At 38.5% G+C, this 21066-nt stretch overlaps 1 protein-coding gene across 1 annotated transcript in view; it reads left to right on the top strand.

Moving 5' to 3' along the window:
• Nucleotides 1-18315, top strand: part of SLC28A3 (solute carrier family 28 member 3) — a 37533-nt gene extending 19218 nt beyond the window's left edge. The window contains exons 7-18 of the mRNA XM_041397045.1: nucleotides 24-137; nucleotides 1528-1605; nucleotides 6007-6087; nucleotides 7058-7138; nucleotides 8132-8257; nucleotides 8579-8709; nucleotides 9226-9394; nucleotides 11028-11225; nucleotides 13786-13867; nucleotides 14681-14779; nucleotides 16597-16720; nucleotides 18213-18315. Coding sequence (XP_041252979.1) covers nucleotides 24-137; nucleotides 1528-1605; nucleotides 6007-6087; nucleotides 7058-7138; nucleotides 8132-8257; nucleotides 8579-8709; nucleotides 9226-9394; nucleotides 11028-11225; nucleotides 13786-13867; nucleotides 14681-14779; nucleotides 16597-16720; nucleotides 18213-18315 — 1386 coding nt within the window. The remainder of the gene's footprint in view (nucleotides 1-23; nucleotides 138-1527; nucleotides 1606-6006; nucleotides 6088-7057; nucleotides 7139-8131; nucleotides 8258-8578; nucleotides 8710-9225; nucleotides 9395-11027; nucleotides 11226-13785; nucleotides 13868-14680; nucleotides 14780-16596; nucleotides 16721-18212) is intronic.
• The last annotated feature ends 2751 nt before the right edge of the window (nucleotides 18316-21066 follow it).

The following is a 21066-nucleotide window of genomic DNA, read 5'->3' on the forward strand; positions in this document are numbered from 1 at the left end:
TGTTTATTTTTCTGCCTATCTAGGTTGCTTGGAGACCAGTATTTTCAGGAATAGGAATGCAGTTTATTCTTGGGATTCTTATTCTGAGGACCAAAGTGGGTTTTAATGTATTTAACTGGCTAGGCATTCAGATCCAGGTAAGCTACTGAGCAAAATCCTTACTTGTTTAATATAATTTTTTATCTTGAGAGTCTTACATTGTACAAACAGGCTGTTCAAGGATCCATTTATCCCTTGATTTTTTCTTCTCTTGAGAATGGATTCTCAGAAAGGTCATTGACTTCCTGCATTCAACCTTCTTCTCTTTCTTTTTTTTTTTTTTTTTTTTTTTTTGGTCTGTTAATACAATGGCCAGAGTGATACCATTTATTAATGGCTTTACCATCATTGGGCTGAAGTTATAAATTGGCATTCTTGAAACACAAATTACTTTTGTGTCAGGGCACTCATAGGAGTTCTTAGAAATGGCTCAACTCCAAATCATCAATAAACACAATATGCTGAAAAGGCTTGGGATTTAGGACATAGCCCTAATTATCTTCAGGGCAGCAACATTCCTGACGTCAGAGACATTTCACAGTCCTCATGACACACAAGAAAATTAATTCAGCTATGTAAAGGTGGCAAAATCCAAATCTGCATGCTGAAAGGGATCTTAAGATAGTGGATGGGATCTATCCACAGGTAGCCCTGCAGACAAAATTTTTTTTAAAAAGTCGGTTACTGTAAAGTAATGAATAAGCAATATCCAAAATATACATCAGAGAGTACCCACTGAAGGACATTCAGACTTTTCACCTCGGGGATACTATTCTCACAGCTGTTCTTCACAGATAATTAAGGACATGTAAAACCAGACAGAGCAAAATGTACTGTCTCTGTGCAGGAGCAAAGACACAGATCTGATGTCTGTCTAATCTGCAGGCAGCGGGAGTCATCTGGGTTTTGTCACCAGGTTCTCAGTCTCTGAGTGAAGCAGGTCTGGTACCCCCTTTTGCTAGCTTCATGTTTTCAAGTCTTACAGTCTATCCTGTCAGAACTAATTACTGTAGCTATTATAAACTGTATTTTAACTCCATTTTAAACTGTATCAGTAATGCATATATTTGCATCAGAAGTATAAAAATGCACTGGATCAAAATTTAAAAGTAGAAGATTCCCTCAGGCTATCTCTTAGCTACACCTTTCAAAACTCATTACTTCAGCTGTCAAATCTCCATTTTAAGCTGTATAATTCATTGTACTTATTTGCATTAGATGGAGCATAGAAGTGCAGCACAGTATTGGGATTTAAAAGTAAATTCTTTTTCAGTATAGTTTATGGCCTCCATTGTGTCAAGTACTCAACAGAGCAGAGTAGATACCCTCAGTTCAGCCAAATACAGTCAGCAAGGCTTGGACCCCTACAAATCAGAGTCCAAGCTCCTTGGACCTCACCATATTTCTGCAGGACAGCTAGCAGTATTTTGTGTGGTTTTGGCAGGTACCCAGAGCTTATGGCTAATTTACTTTGCTTTCTGTCCCCAGACTTTTCTGGACTACTCTGATGCAGGTGCCAAGTTTGTGTTTGGTGACAAATACACAGATCATTTCTTTGCTTTTAAGGTAAGATGGTTGTTGTACTCTGTATGTGGCAGATAAACAATGGTAAGAGGAACAGTATAGCTGGGAAATAAATTGTGTGGCTTGTGATAGCTATATAATCACCAGAGAAATCAGCAAGTAATCTATTCCTTATTGTGTGATATTCTGAATAGAAAATTTGGGAACACTTTCATTCACTGCAAAACACTGAGTTAGATGCACTTATTTAGTCTAATTATAACAACATACGTTGCATGTAGACAGAATTTTGGAATATTTTTCTACAAGGAATAGGTTAAAAGGCTTCTACCTGGCCACTGACAGAACTATTACCTCCTGTCTATCTTCCCCACTTTTCCATGCCTAAAAGTGCTCTGCCATGCCATGCTGTTGTACCCTAAAGTGCTGTACAGACCACTGCTTCACAAACCTTCCCCCTGAAGAAGTGGAGAGCCTAGATGTGTATTTATTCACACCTGGGGGAAGAGCTAGAAGATGCATAAGCAGGAAGAATTACATGATATCGCGTTAGTAAGATCACAGAGGGATTTCCCATGTCTCTGTTAAGAGACCTTTTTGGGAAACAGCTGGAATACAGTTTATCTGCTCTGTGCTCTCTAATCTGCACCAGCATCCTTCAAGGTTTTGCTCTGAGAAGAAGCTCATGCCACAATGCCTGCTTAGGCTAGAATCAAGAACATACAAAACAAAAGAAACCCCAAACCAACCCAAATAACAAATAAATAAACCTCAAACAAATATGAGAAATGTATCAGGACTTAGTTGGAGACCATTCTTTTGATTTTTCAGATATATGACCGTGGGCTTACGTGCCTTTTCTCTTGTTTTCTTTCTTGAGGTGATATTCCAAACTAGATATTCTGCAAACTTAGCTCTTTCATTACTTGAGAGAGAAAGTGCTATCTGTAAAATAGCCTGCTACTAAGAACAGTCAGAACATCTTAGAAGGGAAAAAAAATTTAGGCATTTCATCAATATGAATTATATTTTACGAGCAATTCTTTTGTACCTTTTGTTTCACTTTCCCGCTCCTCCCACCCTTTACTTTGGGGGGTATTTACTTTACTTATTTGAGCACTTAAATAACAATTTTGATTCTCAACTACATGTTTTAGGGGTGAAATTTTTCAATTCCTGCCCCACCTACCCATCCCCCCCATGTAATTTTTGTCGTGGCTTTTGGCAATGCTTTATGAATATGATTTTTTCAAGGTGGTTCTGAGTCCTCACTGATGATGCAAAATACTTTGCTTACTAAAGCCATAACTAGGGACTAGACAGCCAAAAGTTTGCTTCTGTGTAGGCAAACATACATCAGTGTTATCCTATGGTTCAAGCCAGCAAAACCATGGAATTTCTAGAAGACAATAATAGGAACACGTATATTATCTCACACTGAAAAGCAAGAAAACCAGTTGGTTTTCAGAGCTACATATATATATAGGAATATATACATATAAATATGGTAAAGGAAATTGCAGAAAAGTGTACAGCAATATCAAAACATGCTCCATCTTCTCCTCCTCTGGACAGGGAATTCCCTCTTCCAACAACAGTGAGTGACAGCCAGCCTGTTCTCCCTTGAAACACTTGTTATTTATTTAGACATTAAGTTGGTCCAAAGTGCTTTTTTGTGTCTTTCAGATATTTTATGAGGTTTGCATGTTGTGATGAACTCTTTTAATCTTGCCCCAAGATATTTCAAAGCATCATCCAAAAGACAATGCTTAGCTCCTCAGAGATTAGACAAGGGACAGGATATGTCTGTCAGAGTCCTGTTGTATTCATACTGCATCCTCAGCAATATGCAGGGACACATCAGTTTTCTGCCAGGTGAAGTAGACATGTTACCAGAGCAGACACATCCCATTTGTGAATACGCACACTTGTATATATTCTGACCAGTTCCATCAGTCCCACAGTGTCTTTGAGCACATGGTTCTGGAAGCACTAGTTAGTCAAAAATGCACATATTTGCATGTATAAACAGGTTTATTTTAACTATGTATTTGTGCAGGCAGATGCAGAGTTTCAGAGTTCTGAAAAAATACCCATTTGCCCACATAAAAAAGCATTTCCAAGCACTTAAGTAGATGGAAAAGACCTTTTACTATTAAGTCTTCTATCCTGTTGACTACAAAAGACAAAGTTTGCTTTGAGTGAGGAAGTAGCTAGACTTCTGTTAAATTTATAGCTTCTTTTTTATACCAGGAGAACTATGGATCCCTGACAAAAGCTTTGCTTTGAAGGTCAAACTTTAGGAGTATATGAAAAAGCAGGATGTTTCTTAAACATCAATAGCAACTTCTTTAAAGGAAAATAGGGAAAAATTTAAACATCAAGCTACAAAGGAGGGGAGTTGAGAGCAGACAACAATTTTAACTTCCTTCTCTGTGTGGCAATAACAAAAGAAAAGGCAGGGAGAAAGATATTAATTTTACTAAACTAAACTGTCTGCTGTTACTGCATGGCAAACTATTCCTGCAGAACTGCAAAAAGGATCAAGGAACCAAGCTAGAGAAAGCAGCATTATATTAACTTGTTGAACAGCACAACAATATTGGTTAATTGCACTCTGTCCTTTCAGAGAAATGTTCTGATCATCAAAATTGATTTTCTAAATGTTTATCAAAATTGTTTATAGTACCAACTCTCCTCTAGAAAGGCATAGAGTCTATGGACTGAAAAGATCTGAACTAACAGAGTGGTTTGTTGTTTTCCATTCTGTTACTTGATTTTATTTATAATGCATTATATCATTAGTGAACACACATGAAAGCTTCCTAGTCTTCGTGGTTGTGGGAAAATGACTGTGAGCCCTGTGGACTGGTAACTGGAGATACACTTAGAGGAAACTGAGAAGTTTTGTTCACATTTTAACAGGAGTTATAATGCAGGATAAATCACAATTGCTGCTTTCTGGATGGAATACAGCTGGTGCATGACTTGAAACCCTTCCAGAATGATTCCCCATCACCTGTTAAGGGGGATTGAATGGAGGCTGGAGTAGAGTGGAGGCTCCATGGCCAGACTCTGTGGAAATCCTTGCAGGGAAGGGAACTCGGTGGTACTTTGTAGCTGATAAACTGCATACCAGCTGATAAACAGTATACCAGGGAAAGAGGGGAAGATGTCTCACTGGTGAGCCAGCAACTGTGGTGAAATCCCTCTCCTTAGACAAACTTGCTTCATTAAAGCCTAATGATAATATTAATGTACACCTCCATGTCATAGTTATCTGCTCCTGATGTATGAACAACCCTCATAGGAATGCACTCTACATTCTTTTTGACTGTATCTTTAAAAGCAAAGGGAGAGAATTTATGCTAATCAGTAACAAAGGTCACTCTATTACTAGAGTCACTCAAACTCCACATAAACATAAAGAAATAGTATATAAGTAAGTTGAGAAACGGGGAAAGTTAGGGAAAACTCCATCTTAACTGCTGGGATCAGTCAACGGGCTGAAACTGTCTTCTTCCCCATAGAGACACCTGTAAACTGGTAAAAACCAGGTTCTATGTGCCCTGAATAGTTTTACTTGGGAATAGAGCCTGTCTGTGTATTCCTTCAAGTACATTTTTGCAGTCAGATACAAAGAGCAACAATCTTCTAGCCTTAACATGTTGCAGTCTTATATTAATAAGAATGTTATTCCTGAAATTATTAGCGTAAATCCTTTATGGGTGCTGGCAGTCGGCAGCAGGTAATACACTCTAGTAAGGGGCCAGACCTGCTGGGAGGATTCCCTCTAACACAGCCAAACCACTATCCAATCGAGGAGGACTGCTCAGTTAAGGGTCTCCTTAATGGGATGCTGAAAGTCTGCTCAGCTACAAGTGTCTTGGTTTTCCTGGGACACTGACAGATAAATTAAATACTAAGGGGCAAATAAGTCTCTCCACATTAATGGTCTAGGAAATCTCCCCTTTTCACATGACAGTGGTACTCTTGTAGCTGTAACTAATTTGTCTGACTAATTTTGGATATTTAGGGGGTGGATTTTTCTTTCTGTTGTATACTAGCATATTTCACATACATGGAATACATAGTGGTTTTAATAGCCCATCAGAAAGTGGGTTAGGCATTCCTGCAATTATTTTAAATTATGTTGAAAGGAAGTATTTTTCAGTCTCCACTGTGAGAGACCTGTATTCATCTTTTGTATTTAGTAAGTATATACCTTTAAATAGATTGTTTTTAAAGGATGTAAATGTTTGCATTGACTTAAACATGGTTATTCACTTATGTATATTATGCTAAGCTAAACAGTTTCTAAACAATTGCAGTTGTATGAGAAAGCTATGTAGATAAATGAAAATCATTTAATTACAACTCAAACAGGAAAGTTAGGAAGGAAACCACTGTAGAAGTTTTAATGATCTTCTGTCTTCAAATCAGGTATTGCCAATTGTGGTTTTCTTCAGTACGGTTATGTCTATGCTTTACCACGTTGGATTCATGCAGTGGCTTGTTGGAAAGGTATGCATTATTGCCAATTAGATGCTCCTTTGGCTAGTGTGGGAAATGTTTTGAACATGTGCAAAGGAGCCATAGCCTGGAAATAGTTCCAAATGTTACCATTGCAAAATCTTGATTGGCATCTCTCAGTCTGGTTTCATTGCTTCTGTCATATTAATTGTTAGTTTTACCTGGTTAGCTTTAGTGTTCCTCAGATGCCATACTTGCTTAAATCTTCCTTTCTGCCTGCCCTTCTCCCAGCCCTCAAAATGCAGGATGGAGATTAAATCACAGAGAGTACATTTCTGCTAAGCATTTCAGTAGCAATCGCATATACCCTCCTGTCACAGATACCCAGATAAAATCAAAGCAGGTTCCTCACCTCACTCTCAAAGTGTTCATTTCTGTCAGCATCTATGTCTTGTGCTACTGTCTACTAATATAAGATCAAGTCCACTTTCTGTTGTCTCTGTCCAATAAACCTGTCATATGACAGAAAAAGATCTTCCTCTATGGTTGTAGTTAAACCTAATTTGAAGATATTCTTAGATTAAAAGTTATTTGCCCTTTACATTCACAGGATTGTTATCAAAGTACCATGAACATCACCTAGCTGACATTAGTGTGCTAAAATTGCAATGAGGTATTTTTAGCTTTAATTTAAGTTTCACATTTTTCCCCTTCATATGAAGTATTTTTGAACAAGACCATAAGTCATAAGAACACATCAAAATATCTTTATTGTTTAATTTATTTTAACATTTTTATGCCAAGAAGGAGCCTGGAGTACTTACAGTTCTGTTAAATTACTTCTCCTCTGTTTTATTTTAGCATGTACCAATTACATGGATGTGCTATACCTTTAAGCTGAAATCATTAACTCAGGAAGTATTGTAACATGTCTCTGAACTCTTAGATTGATATTATTAACTCAAGAAGGGCATGGAATAGGCAGAACAAATTTTTGTTTCTTTTTTAAAAATTGTTTTAGGTTGGTTGGATAATGCATGTCTTCATGGGAACAACTCCTGTTGAGTCTCTGGTAGCTGCGGGTAACATATTTGTGGGACAGGTGAGCTGGAGCACAGAAAAACATGCTAACAATATTACAGAATTTATGGAAATAATGCTGCTCATTAAACATTTATTTAATGATTATTAAAAAAATAATCTCTTTCAAAGGTAGGATTCCACTACATTAAGTTTGATGACAGGTTTCCAAAATTGCAGTATGTTCATATATTGGCAGCGATGCACAATGGAAAAGATTTGGGAAGTGATATGTTTTCCCAACAGAAGGTCAAGTATAAATGTACATGATAGATCTCCCTGCTAGACTACTCCAAGGCTATGAAGAAATAACAATTTCAAGGGGTTTTTTCAGTTGAAAAAGCAAATGGTATGAAAAGATGGCACACAAAGCAGGAAAGGGCAGAAGAGAGAGACAATGAAGAAAACTAAGATCCAGAGCTAGCAGTATAAGACCTTATTCAAAAAAGAGTGGACAGCATCTAACAGACCACTTTAATGGGAAATATATTAAACCCACATTTACAATAATATCTGTCCCAAGCTTAGAAGCAATGTACAAAGATCAACAATTAACATCCAAGCCCAAATGCACTATTAGCATGATATTTAGCAGTGGTGCATCACTACATCACACTGCTTCCAGATTTAGAGTGGTACCATTGCATGACACTGCCTCCAGGATGTGCTCACACACATGCCAGAGGGGCATGTTTCACTTGACTAATAGCCTTATTTGTGGCTCAGATCTGTGGCTGTCCCCAGGTCACTGAGAACTGGAATAGAATTTCTTGGCAATTTCATTATGCTTTTCAGGGAGGCAGCAAACCAGCTAGAATTGTCTTCAGACATTCTCTTTCTTGGGATAAAAAAGCCCCAATCTATTGAAATTGAAGCACTTGTTAGCATTAGGATTAATTAATCAAAGATACCTAAGAGAGTCTGATGCAGACACTCATTTTTCTGCCCTTAATAAAAGAAATCTTTGGGCATTTATTAGGGATTTCTTTATTTGATGCTTGTTTTTCACTTCCAGACAGAGTGTCCTCTCCTGGTACGGCCTTACTTACCATACATCACCAAATCTGAACTCCATGCAGTCATGACAGCAGGATTCTCAACTATTGCTGGAAGTGTCTTAGGGGCATATATTTCTTTTGGGGTAAGACAGGGGAAAAGAACTATATATATGAAAATATATGGTTTATTTGAAATCTTTTAAGTATTTCACCCAGCTACAATGCTTTGAAAGTATCCCTCAATCATTCCCTCTATTTGAGATTTTTTTGTCTCTGAAAGAATTAGTCACAAAAATACATGGTCTTCTGACAGCTCATTCTCTTCATTTCCTTATGAGCAATATGAACTTTTAATGACTTCCTGTAGTATAATCATACCAACAACTAAAAAAATTAATTTCATTCCTACATATTTGTGCATAATATGGTTATCATGGAGTACTTTCTGTCACCTGGAATTCTAGGTTTCCTCCTCCCACCTACTGACTGCTTCCGTCATGTCAGCACCAGCATCATTAGCTGTCTCCAAATTATTCTGGCCTGAAACTGAAAAGCCTATGGTAACTCTGAGGAGTGGCATACAAATGGCAAAAAGGTAAGCTGATCTAGGTGCTAGTTAATGCTACTGCAAAAATGAGGTCTGCAAATGCAAATATGTAAAAAGCAAAGGCAAAGCAATCATTTCACAACAGCAGCAAATTTGTTGCCTATCTGCGGGGACACTTCTCTTGAGAATGACAGGCAAAGCAAAAAGGCTTCTAAGGATCTGATTCTGAATGGCCCAAGCATTTCTGCAAGGGCTGTGTGGAAGAAAAGCAGTGACCACTGCCTAATGCAAACAGTGCTACAGTTTAGAGATCTGATCCATATCTTGCTCAACACTGAATGTGCCAGAATTCATCCTCAGGGCACCACAAGCATATGCTTCAAGTGTCTGCCATGAGGATTGACAGGAAAAGCCTACTTCACCTCATCATTCCTCTTCGTTATTTTCCCTATGAGTGTACAGACAGCTTCAGTGCTAGACTTCTAGTGCATGTACCTTTTAGTTCTGTTATTTCTTCTTGAATTTAAAGATGTTCGCACTCTGGTTTTCTCTTCATTGGCAAAGTGAATCAAAGAATCTGCTGGAAGCAGCCAGTCAGGGTGCCTCTACCTCCATCGGGCTGGTAGCAAACATCGCCGTGAATGTGATCTCCTTCCTTGCCCTGCTGAGCTTCTTTGACTCAGCCCTTTCTTGGGTGGGCAACTTGTTTGACTATCCACAGCTGACCTTTGAGGTATGATCTCCAGGTTCCCCATGCAGCTGACATGCATGCATAACTTGTCTTTCTCAAATTTAAGTGCTTGTATGGTTTGTTGTTTTTTGTTCTCATTTTGTGTTTTAACATGATATAAACACATATTTTATTTACATGTTCTGAAAAATTTCTTAACAGTTAAAGTAAAATTTTTGCCATTTAAGTATTTTTGTATCTATTAGTCTGCATCTAGTTTCCCTCTGTGGTGTTCTTGCTAACCCTCAGGGTATCTTTATACAGAGTATGTTGGCACCTGCCTTCTCTGACTTGGCAGTGCAGCACATCTGTCAGTTACATGCTTGCCAAGCCATTAACATCTCCTTCAGCTAAACATAAAAGGTGGCTTTATCTTCAAAAGGTCCCATCAAACCCTTAATGCTCACTGTGTTCACTTAGATGGGACACTGGGAAAAGGCTGGACTTGCCTGAAACCAGACTTACTGGATATCAGTTAGTTCTCAATACAATTACAAAGTAAAACTGTACCCAAATCACTCAACTGAGGAAACGGGTTTCAAACAGGACTTCTGTTTGAACCTAGGTCAATATGTCATTTTTAACTCAATGCAATCACCTATTTTCAATGTTTTGGGCCTTTTTGTTTCACAAGACCCTAATAAAAGCCCTGTGAGAAACCTGCATATAACTTGTGTTAAAGGTGTTGCTGAAGTAAATAGCCACTCATAACAGATACGGCTTCAGCAACACTAAGTTATTACCCTGCCAGGCTTTCACCGATATCTCACTGCACCCCGGACACCCATAGCTGAGGAGAGGCACAAGTATGCCTGCCTTAGGCATACTCATGCAGGGGCTGGTATTTTCATAACTGCTGGGTGGTGTAAGATTTGGACAGGTAGATAGTCCACAAGGAATTGAGACACACAGACAAGATGCATCCAGTCAATCTTCCCTTGGGAGAGACACTAATGTGTAACCTTCTGTGAGCAGTGAAACCAGCCAGAAATAGTAACTGCTTAAAGACCTCCATTACATTCCCTAAGGACAATCTGACCAAAATCTTTCACAGTGGGAGCTATTTTCTCTCATATAAAGCTGTACTGTGATATGGGATTTCTTTTTCAATTTGCATAAATCTTATAATGCCAGGAAAAAATAGGTACAGCTTTAATTGTGTCAGATGCACAGCTTTTATGCAGAGACAACTCTTTTGTTTACACCGGTTGGAGCCCAATAACCTGATAATTAAGCATGTTCATTAACACATTTGATTTAATCTAGCAGAAGAATTGGAATCCTCAGTTCTCTTATCAGCTCTTTTAGTTCAATCTTCCTTCTTTTTGTCAAACACTGTGCCCAATTTGAAGCCATTATTGAGGGAAAAGAAGGCACAGAAACCTTTGTTTTATTTTACATATAAAATTAGGGATATATAAATATTTCATTCTATTTAGAGTCTGGATAAATGTTTTAAAAGGTACTCAAGCATGCCTCACAATGAAAAACTCTCCCAGAGTTCATGGCAGCAAAAACTGAAGGCCATTTTCCTCTGCTAAAATAAAACTATCCTTATTTTAAGTCTGGAAAACTTACTGTCTGCTATTGTTTTTTGGCATGTATTTTGATCTGCTTTTTCTTATACATTCTGCAGAACATTTGTGCTTATGTCTTCATGCCGTTCTCTTTCATGATGGGAGTAGACTGGGAAGACAGTTTTATTGTTGGTGGACTACTAGGTTACAAAACTTTCTTCAATGAATTTTTGGCTTATGAGCGCCTTTCAAAACTGATTCAAAACCGAGAAAAGGGTGGAAGCATGTACATTAATGGTGTGAAACAGTATATGACAGTAAGTAACATTTTCTGTTCTACAGATTTATTTGATCAAATACTTCAATGTTGAAACTCGACTTATTTTTTAATATGAGCATAAAATGGTTGCATATTACTCTAAGATGTGTCTTTGAGCAACAGAGTTCAGTTATGAAAGTGCAGCATTGCTCTGTGCAGTTGCTGTGACTGTCATTGCCCAAGCTGTCTTGAACAAGCACAGAAACAGAAGAGCGTGGATTTGGGGAGCATGTAGTATCCCACAGGACACCACACTTAAGACAGAGGCTGTCTTCAAAGTGTTTCTTCTTACCAGATACTCAGTACTTCTCTATGACCTACTCTCCCAAGAAAACCCTGAGACAGAACTGAGGATCCTCCTGCCCTCAAATGATTGTCCAAGCATTAAATCTAAGAGAGGCATCCAGCAAAATCTAGCAGATGGCATTACTGGCACACCTTTACTGTAGTCTATTGTTCCCTCTGCAGAGAGCAGTAATAAAAGACATAGTACATGCCATACACCTCCATTGCTGCACTGAGTCCAACCAGTCTGCCTCAATCAAGTTTTCCAACCTTGTCCCGCCTCATTCTCAGTTTACCCAGCAGATGTGGAGCTCCTACTACAGTGCCCTGCAAAAGGCAGTGCTAAGGGCATCTTGCATGTGTGCATGGGCCAAAGATCATTCAGTGATCAAAGCTGACCTTTGTGGACATGACTACTCCACTATCTGGCATTCACACACACAGCACATGCTGAATTCTCCCTGTCCTGAGCACAGGCAAAAAAAAACATGATATCCAACTTTAGACCTCCATTGATCCTTCTTTCTTAAATTGAGGCAGACTGTCACTTGAGAAACCCTGAATTTGAAAGTATTTTGTACAACTCTTATTTGCTTCTTTGAATCAGATGGGATGCTGTGGATACCTCTTATCTTAAAAACTAAAACCAAATTCCTGATTAACAGAACATATTTCACAGGTAGAGGTAGAAAGCCAGGCAGTCTGACCAAATATTCAGACCCTTGTCTGAGCATCCATTACCACTGTTCCTGAAATTCTGGGTAATAAAACCCCGGACTAGAAAGATCTTTGATGTGCCCTGCTATAGCTGTGCTTCCTTCTACTACATGAATATGACACTGAATTCCTGAATGAGTGAATAAGGGTATTTTAGTATGGAATACAGCCTTAAAACACAGATCCTAAGAACTCTATTTACTTCCCCCCCCCCCCCCCCCCATATAAGACACAGAAGTTTCACATTCACTTCTAATACCTATAAGGCGCTGTATTAACTTCCATAGCGAAAAGCTCTGAGAAACAAAAATTTTAATTCACAATGCTGGTAAAAAATGACTGACAATCCTTATAATTACAGCACAACAGGTAAGGTTGTGCTTGGCTTCCATTTTTAGTTTCTCTTCAGTTTCAGATCTCTCTAATTCATCCACACACAGATATTCGCTCAGACTGAGCAAACAAGTGTCTTCACCTGAGTCATTAATTATATGGCTTCCTGTTTTCAGAGCTAGGAGAGTGCAAATGAAAGCAGGGTACACAGAGCTTTTTCTAGGAAAAGCTGGTAGAGTGGGTACTTGAAAAACATTTTCCTGCATTTGTACAGATTGATTGAAAGTATCTACAAATTGATGTTCATAAAAGAGGAATTAAACCAGAGGAACTTCTAATAAACAGGAAACCTGCTAGAACACTTACTCATTTTCAGCTTGAACCTAAACCACAGTAAACAGGAATTCAGAGCTGCCAGGGAAACAAAAATCCATTTGCTGAGATATGTTGCCTCCTTTCTCAAAACGTTTGAACTGCATTTAACTGCAGGCTTGCAAGGTTTGTAGCCTGATTTCACCTAAAGGACCATTTTGTGTCCTGTGGCCTTTGCCTATGTGGAGGCAAAGGCCAGCCTTGTCTCTACTCTGAGTTCCAGGCTTTGGTGTTACCCAAGGGGAGAAAGGTGGCAGAAGTCAGTACAGAAATAAGCTGTTAATGGGGATTCCAAAAATCATAATGTCCCTCTCTGCCTGTAAACACATCAATGTGCCCACTTCCTAGCAGACCAATTTGTCTTCTTTGCACAGGGTGGAGAATGCACAAAGTAGCTTTGTATATAGAGCCCTCTGCTTCTTCAGGGTCAAAGAATTCAGGGATGCATACCAAAACTTGAGGTTTCAAAAGAGTTTTATAGAGGCATCCAGCTGTGGAAAAACAAGTTGAGTTATAGCTCTCTGACTCATACTTTCAGCAGCAGTTAAATTGCCACCAGTAAGATAAATTTTTTTTTGTCTTTAATTGCTACTACTCACTTCAAAAAGGCACAACAATATATGTGAAAGATAAAATCATCGCTTAGTTTGTCAGTCCTCACATGGGCAGTGGGTATAAAAGCCTGTGACTTTCAACAAGAAAACAAGTTCACCTTTCTGGAAGCCACACCTTGGGCAGCAACCAAGCAAAACAGTTATTTTTGTAGGCAGAGCTACAATGCCATGTTTTCAGACCTTTAAATCACAATAAGCTGTTTCAAACCACTTAGAGGGTGTGTCTTTGCTTTTCAGGTTCGCTCTGAAGTCATCGCCACCTATGCTCTCTGTGGATTTGCCAACTTTGGTTCCCTGGGACTGGTAATAGGAGGCCTGAGTAAGAACCACTCTCACATACAATTTGTGGAGCAGATCCCAAAGAAAGCCCCAGAAGGAGGAGGCTGGGGGTGAAGCAGCATTAGGGGCTGAGCAGCTGCTCTGCCAAAGCCTAGCACTCCGTTGTGAATGGAGGGGCCCAGAGGGGGTACAGGCTTTGGTGTGGAAGTACTGGGAGAGGTGCTGAAGGCAAGGGGAAGGAACCAAGCCCTTCTGATAGCCTTGCCTGTTTAGACCTCAAACATGAACATGAGCTACTACTGCCCATGGGCTTCTGGAGGAGCAGGTCAACTCCATAGCATGCTGGTTTGAGAGATGAATTTGGTTATTTCCTGTAAAAAAATCACATATATGCAGTAGGTTTATAGAGAAAGAATTTTCAAAAAAGGGTTTCAGATCTCAGAGGAAAAAGAAAAATTGAAAAATCCTCTGAGTTCCTCACCAGGCAGTCAGAATTGCTGGCAGTCATCTTTACCTTGAAGCCACAGTGGGCTCAGCAGCGAGGCAGCATAGAGGAGCAAAACCCAGCCATGGGGTCAGACTCTTCTGAAGGGCACAATCATCCAGCACAGACATGCAAACTGCCAAAGAAAACAAAAGTTACTGTTTTAAATATAGGCAACCCTCTCAACAGAGAGAGCCAACTCTGACACTTGGCCTTCAAAAAACCCACTAAAAAATGTCCCTTTTTTTCCTCCATGTTTCCCTTAGTTTAAACTGCAGGGTGGGAAATTACTCCTGCACGGGCAAAAGTAGGCAGATTCACCTTCCTTATATGTATTACTGTTTGACATACACTTTGTATTTCTTCTAGCAAGCATTGCTCCCTCAAAAAAGAAGGAAATAGCTGATGGTGCTTTCAGAGCAATGATTGCAGGAACGGTGGCCTGTTTCATGACAGCCTGTGTCGCAGGTACAGTGCTTGGGTTTGGTGTCCCCTGCAGCCAGTGACCACCACGGGGCAGTGCACCAGCACCATACTATATCCCCCTTGGCTGCCCCTGTCACTCAAACACAAGTATTTTTGTGCTTGGCAGGATTAAGAGTTGATATGAGACAAAAGGTTCTTGAAAACTAGAATTTGAAAATATGTAAATATTTCAGTTCTTCCATTATGTCTGTTTTTAGGAGAGGGGTATGGTTTTTTAATGGGGGAGTTTTTTGTTTGGTTGTTTTTTGGGGTTTTTTTTTGTTAGTTTGTCTATGCAAAACTTGTGACTCATAAACAAAGCAGTTTATAGATGAATTGCAAGCCCTCCTCCACGCCACTAGATACAGGAATAGAGAACTAATTTTGGAAAAGAAACAGAAAAATGGAATGAAAGAGTGTAAAAGGGTAACAGAGAGGGAGAATCTGAACAACTCTGTCATAATGTTAAGTCGATATTTTGAGGGGATAATATTTCCACAGAGTGCTTAGGCTTGTGAAATGATCCTAAAATGGGACTCCACAGCTGATCCTTATTTTCAAATTTCAGTTTCAATTTGAGTGAAAAATCACAATGCAGCAGTCATTTTAGGGAGTAAATTAAAAAGAACAAATTAATTATTCAAAATATTAATTAATTGATATGTTTCAATAGTTTATAAATTTATCCTATAAAATTAAATAAAAAATTTAATCAATAGATTATAAATTTATCAGTATTTCACAATATGTTTTCCAGCTCTTTTTCCTGAGCATGTGGTATATAAAATTGGTATGAAGTGGTATGATGAAGGTTAAAGCTCATATTTCAGCAGTGAAGAAAGATATTGGTATTTTATGTAGCTAAAACCATTATGTAAGTTCCTACCACAACTTCTCTATGCCTTGGCATTCATGGTAGCAACAAAAACATCCATATTTTAAAGATGAGCCCACACAATTTTCAGAAGGCTACAGAACCGGCATACTTGAAATGACATTAGTCTCACAGCCATCCGTAATATTTTAATACATGACACTACTCTGAATAACTGAGGAACCAGGAAACCCTACTAAAATGTGTCATTTCACAATACTGATCTTAAGAATAATATTGTGAACAGCCACTGAGAAAATCTCTCCGAAATAATAGAATCTGCTTTGGAAAGAAAATTGCATTCCACCCACACTTGCCATGGTAAATGCTTTCCTTACACTCAGGAGAATGTAGAAAAGCCAAGTAATTTCTACTACCCCAGTTAAGATAAGAACATATTAAAAATATGTTCTTATCTTAAGTTCTAAGTTCTACAACATTACATATAGGAGGAGCTATCACTTTCATATTTTTGTGTCTCCATTACTTCAGTGACTGATGACATTAGTATTTGTAGGAAATTGAGAGAATATGTAGCAAAGCAAACTCAATTTAAAACAAAATAAGGGGTTCTGTATTTACTTGCACTTCTATAAATACAGCATAGCTTCATCTTAGTTAATGAAAACACACCAACCCAGCAGTGAGAAAGGCATTACTACACAACATCAGTATCATTAAAGAGGTAGAAGACCAAAATTATCCAAGTGTAACAGGTTGCTGTAGTTTAACTCCTACATATAAAAAAATGTAGAAATTAAAAAAATTATTCAGATTAGAAGTCCCACAGTTCAAAGGTTTTGACCTTTTACCTTTACATAACCACCTCAAATGGTGATTTTGCATCAGACAGAATGGTTTGTTTGATCACGGCTTCATGACTCACATTCTCAAATCTTATCTTCCTCTTCATTATTCATTAAGGAAATTGTAACTTACTTCACAGGAATGCTGACTGTCCCTAGTCTGGAAGATCCTTGCCACATCTTATTAGGAAACGCTTCCAAATTCACAGATTTCCCTGCCAACAGCACAGAGCTAGTTGAATGCTGCCAGCAACTCTTCACCAGGTATTGAGAACTCTTTTACTCCTCTGGGAGTAAAACTTTTAGGGAGTTCATATCTTCTCTGCAAACCTAATGTTATTTTTATTTTTTGTACTTGGCTTTTTTTCTTAGGCATCTGCTTTCAGTGAACTAGTGTCTTTTAGAGGAATGGCTATTTTAATGCTGTTGATTAATTTTCCTCTTCTTGGAGCATTTTTCCATTGCATGACGAACACCTACAGAACCAACAGACAATTCAAAATGTCTTTGCTGAAACCTCCTCATGAGAGGAGGGTCAAGGACTGATCTCTCCTCTGTGATGACCAGTGACAGCACTTGAGGGAATGGCCTGAAGTTGTGTTGGAGGAGGTTTAGGTTGGTTGTTAGAAAGGGGTTCTTCCCCCAGAGGGTGTTTGGGCACTGGAATAAACTCCCCAGTGACATGGTCACAGCACCAGCCTGACAGACAAGAAGCATTTGGACAATGCTCTCAGGCACAGGGTGTGAGTCTCGGATGGTGCTCTGTGCAGAGCCAGGAGTTGGCCCTCATTGATTCTTAGTTTATCTCAAATATGAACAAGAAAATAAATAAAATATTTGAACTAATTTAATGTTAACCTAGTATTTGAGACTGGCAATAGCTGAAAAAAAGTCAGGAGCCTTTTCGTCCCTTCCCTCTTCTGTCTATAATGTAGCTAAATATAATAATAATCAGGCCTGTTTACATTGAAAATTTTACATGCATATAAAGTAGAAAAATATTTCAAGATAAATTGTATGTCACAGCTCTCTATCCAAGGCAGAGAAGAAAGAAATATTGATATTAAATAAGGAATATATTCAGATATACTTAATACTATCTCACAAGGAATCAAAGGAATCTATGCATTTAGGTTATGGCAAGAACCTTTCAAATTAATGCTAACGTGCTTGCTTTTTTTTTTCTTTCTATTTTCAAAACTAATTACTTTAGAATAAATGCTCTTAATTAATGTTTTTTTCTTGCTATTGAAAATAGAAGAACCTACACAGCAAAAATCATCTCTGAGTACATTCAATAATTGTTATTTCTTCTTTACTCTAACTTTTCTTCATCACACTAATTTCAGCTCTACCATGTTGCTACAAAGACAAGAACCTGCTCTATTTTTAGCAGAATCAATGTTAAGCAGGTGCTTTGAAAATGTAAAAAATATTGAATAGGGAAGTGAAGACCTCAAGCATTTCAGTTATCTAGGGGGATGTACCAGAGACATGAGGACTTGCTACAGAAAACCAGAAGTTATCCTGATAAAAAGGGAGAACGTCTGGATGTGGCACTTGGCTGAAGTTGGGAAAGTCTTCTCTCTATTTTGTTTCTCATGAAAATTTTAACACATCCGAAGTTGCTTTGGAGAAAGCGTGTGTTGTCATGTACATGTGCGTGTGTATATACATATACTGCAGAGAGAGATTCCCATGACAAGATTCTGTGAAACGGAGTTTTATCTGATTTCTGTTTTATTTCCTCCCCCAGGGCAAATCATTCGGAGGAGATCTTTCCTGGGGGAAACTACAGTCTGAATTCCTGGAAAGTGTGTTGCCAAATACTGGGTCAACCTGCTTTTCATTGCACTTAGGTTAAGTTTGAATTTTTTTGACAGGATTGATCATAAAAAGAACTGTGTTCCTTGGAAGAAAGGGAATAAAAAATTTGCTTTGCTACAATGAGTGTGAATTTCCCCCATGCAATTTTTATTTTCATCTCTTACCAGCCCAATTCCTCTGACTTGCTTGGAATTATTTATAAATTAAACTGGCATAAATGGAAGACATCTCTTGCTGCAGAATTCTTCTCCTACTACAAATCAGAATAGAAGAACATTTCTAAGCCTGATTCTCCTGCTTTTATTTCTACCCTGAAACTAACTAATTTTCCAGATTAAACTGCTATAAGCATGAAGAAAATCAGATTCAGAAGATTTGGCTGCCACTTACAGATAGCTATGAACTAGAAATAATATTCAGAGTTACCATGAATTTCTAATACTATTTCTGTCCTTTTTGATGGCAAAGAAGTCTTTACTGTATGAAGATAAATTACTTTTCTGCAAAAGAAAATGCAGAGAAATTACTTTTCTGTAGAGAAATCTGCATTTTCTGCAGAGATAATTATATACATACACATATATAGATATATACATATATATATTCCTACCTATACATGCACATGAACTGCTGCACATCAGCTTGGCCAATGAAGCACCCAAACTGGGGGCTAGCCACCCTACCACAGTCCTCCTTCTGCCCACAGGAGGCTGCAGGAAGTTCGTCACTGTTTACATTAACTCATATGAATGAAAATGTCCAGCCTCCAAGTAAAGTTTCCTGCATTAATTCTTCTAAATCTATGTTTTTAACCACTGAGAAAATTGATCCTGGAGTCACCAACATGGAACTTTTATAAGCATTTGACCATTGTCAAATGCAGGAAAAATCAGGTCCTTACCATGAATATTCCCTGTCAAGCAAGCTTAATGTAGGAGACCACCACAGGATCTCCTTGAAGAAGAAAGTGTGTTATGATTTTAAGCTTCAGAACTTTCAGGACTTGAAAACTGGCAAGTTCTATGCAGAAATAGGGAGAGAGAGTGATTACTATCCTTTGACATTGTTGATGCTAAAGGCTTGGGAAAAAAGGTCAGAACTGAAGTACAGGAACATTGGAAAATTCTGACACATTCTGCAAATAAAAATTGTGCAGATGGTCTATTCAGGAAAAGCAATTACTAATTTCTCAAGCTTCCATTAATTACTGCAGAATCTTTTCCAGGAAATCCAAGTTCATTAACTTAGACAGCTGCCAGTACAGTCATTTCCAGGGGCTATTTATTTCAACTTACTGTGAAAGTGCTAGTTCCCTGTAAAGCTCAATTTATTAACTTAATCCCCAGAAAAGTTATCAGTATTGCTACTACTTGTGATTTTTTTATCTCTGGTTTTATATCATTAGGTGTTTTTCTTTACCTTCATCCACCTACGTATGTCATCCTCAAGTTTCAGTTGTTTTAAAGGATGTTGATAAGGCTGATTAGGACAGATATAAGCTCATATATTTAATGTGAATCCATCCTAAAGAAAATGCATGGATTTGATCCATGAGTATTATCCAACATGCTGGTTATAGCAGGGTTTGGATTTCAAGTAAGTTTAGAGTCTGAAATTGAGTAATATATTATTTCATGGAAAATTAATCAGAAACATTAGTTCTCACTTTTAAGAAGAGCACACCCCATGTGCTCTGTTTACTAATCATCAGTGGCACTGTCCTTCTTTGCTACTCCCTACCATGCTCTATTTAATATCAGTCTTTTGAAATGGCTGCTCTTTCCATTTCACAATTATATGCTGGGTAAAAGGGCTGCTTGGGCTAGTAAATACAATCATGCATAAACTGCTAAAAAAGTCTTCCATATGGCTGAAGGTAACAGCCTTCCTCCCGCAGAAGAAATGTGGTGTTTTTCCTTTTTAAGACTCCTCTATAGCTGGATTAGATGGAAGGCAATTTTTGCAGAGTATATATGATATTTCTCTACACCTGCTCAAAGACATTGCCCACCTGGTTTGATGATGGATTAATCTAAAGACAATATATGTGGGACATTATATCTTAAGTGTAGCAAAAACAGCAGTGAAAGCAGGAAGGGATTGCTACCAAGTACCATCATGTGTTCTGGTGGCTATTTTCTCTCTGTCTTTGTGATGGTGCTAGGAATCCAGGGTAGAACTCTTTGTGCTTCTCTCAACACAAAAGTGGGATAGTGCATTTCACCAGCTTGGAGTTACCCTGGCAGCTTGGACCCTGAACTATCAGTGCCCAGGAACACATTTCTCACCAGCAGCAACAAATCTGCATCACAGACCTCAAAAGAAACATTTGATTTAATCAAATGCTTGCTAGCACATGTGATGGGTTGACCTTGTGGTGAGATAGATGCCAGGTGCCACCAAAGTTGCCCTACCCTTCTCTTCTGCTGCACAGGTGAGAGAAGATCCAATGAAAGGTTTATGGCTTGAGATAAGGACAGGGAGAGATCACTCACCAAGTACCATCATAGGCAAAACTGACTCAACTTGGGGCAGATTAATGTATTGCTGATCAGTTCAGAGTAGGATACAGAGAAACAAAACCAAATCTTAAAAACGCTCTCTCCAACCTCCCTCTGTGCCTTGTGATCAATTTTACTCGTGATTTTCTCTACCTCCATCCCCACGACCCAGCAGCCCAGAGTGATGAAGAATTGGGGTTGTGGTCAGTTCATCACATGTTGTCTCTACCCCCTCCTTCTTCCTCAGGAAGAGGAATTGTCACAGTCCTCCTCTGATCCACT

This window comes from Onychostruthus taczanowskii, unplaced genomic scaffold (assembly GCF_017590055.1).
Source record: "Onychostruthus taczanowskii isolate IOZ18803 unplaced genomic scaffold, ASM1759005v1 scaffold134, whole genome shotgun sequence".
NCBI lineage: Eukaryota > Metazoa > Chordata > Aves > Passeriformes > Passeridae > Onychostruthus > Onychostruthus taczanowskii.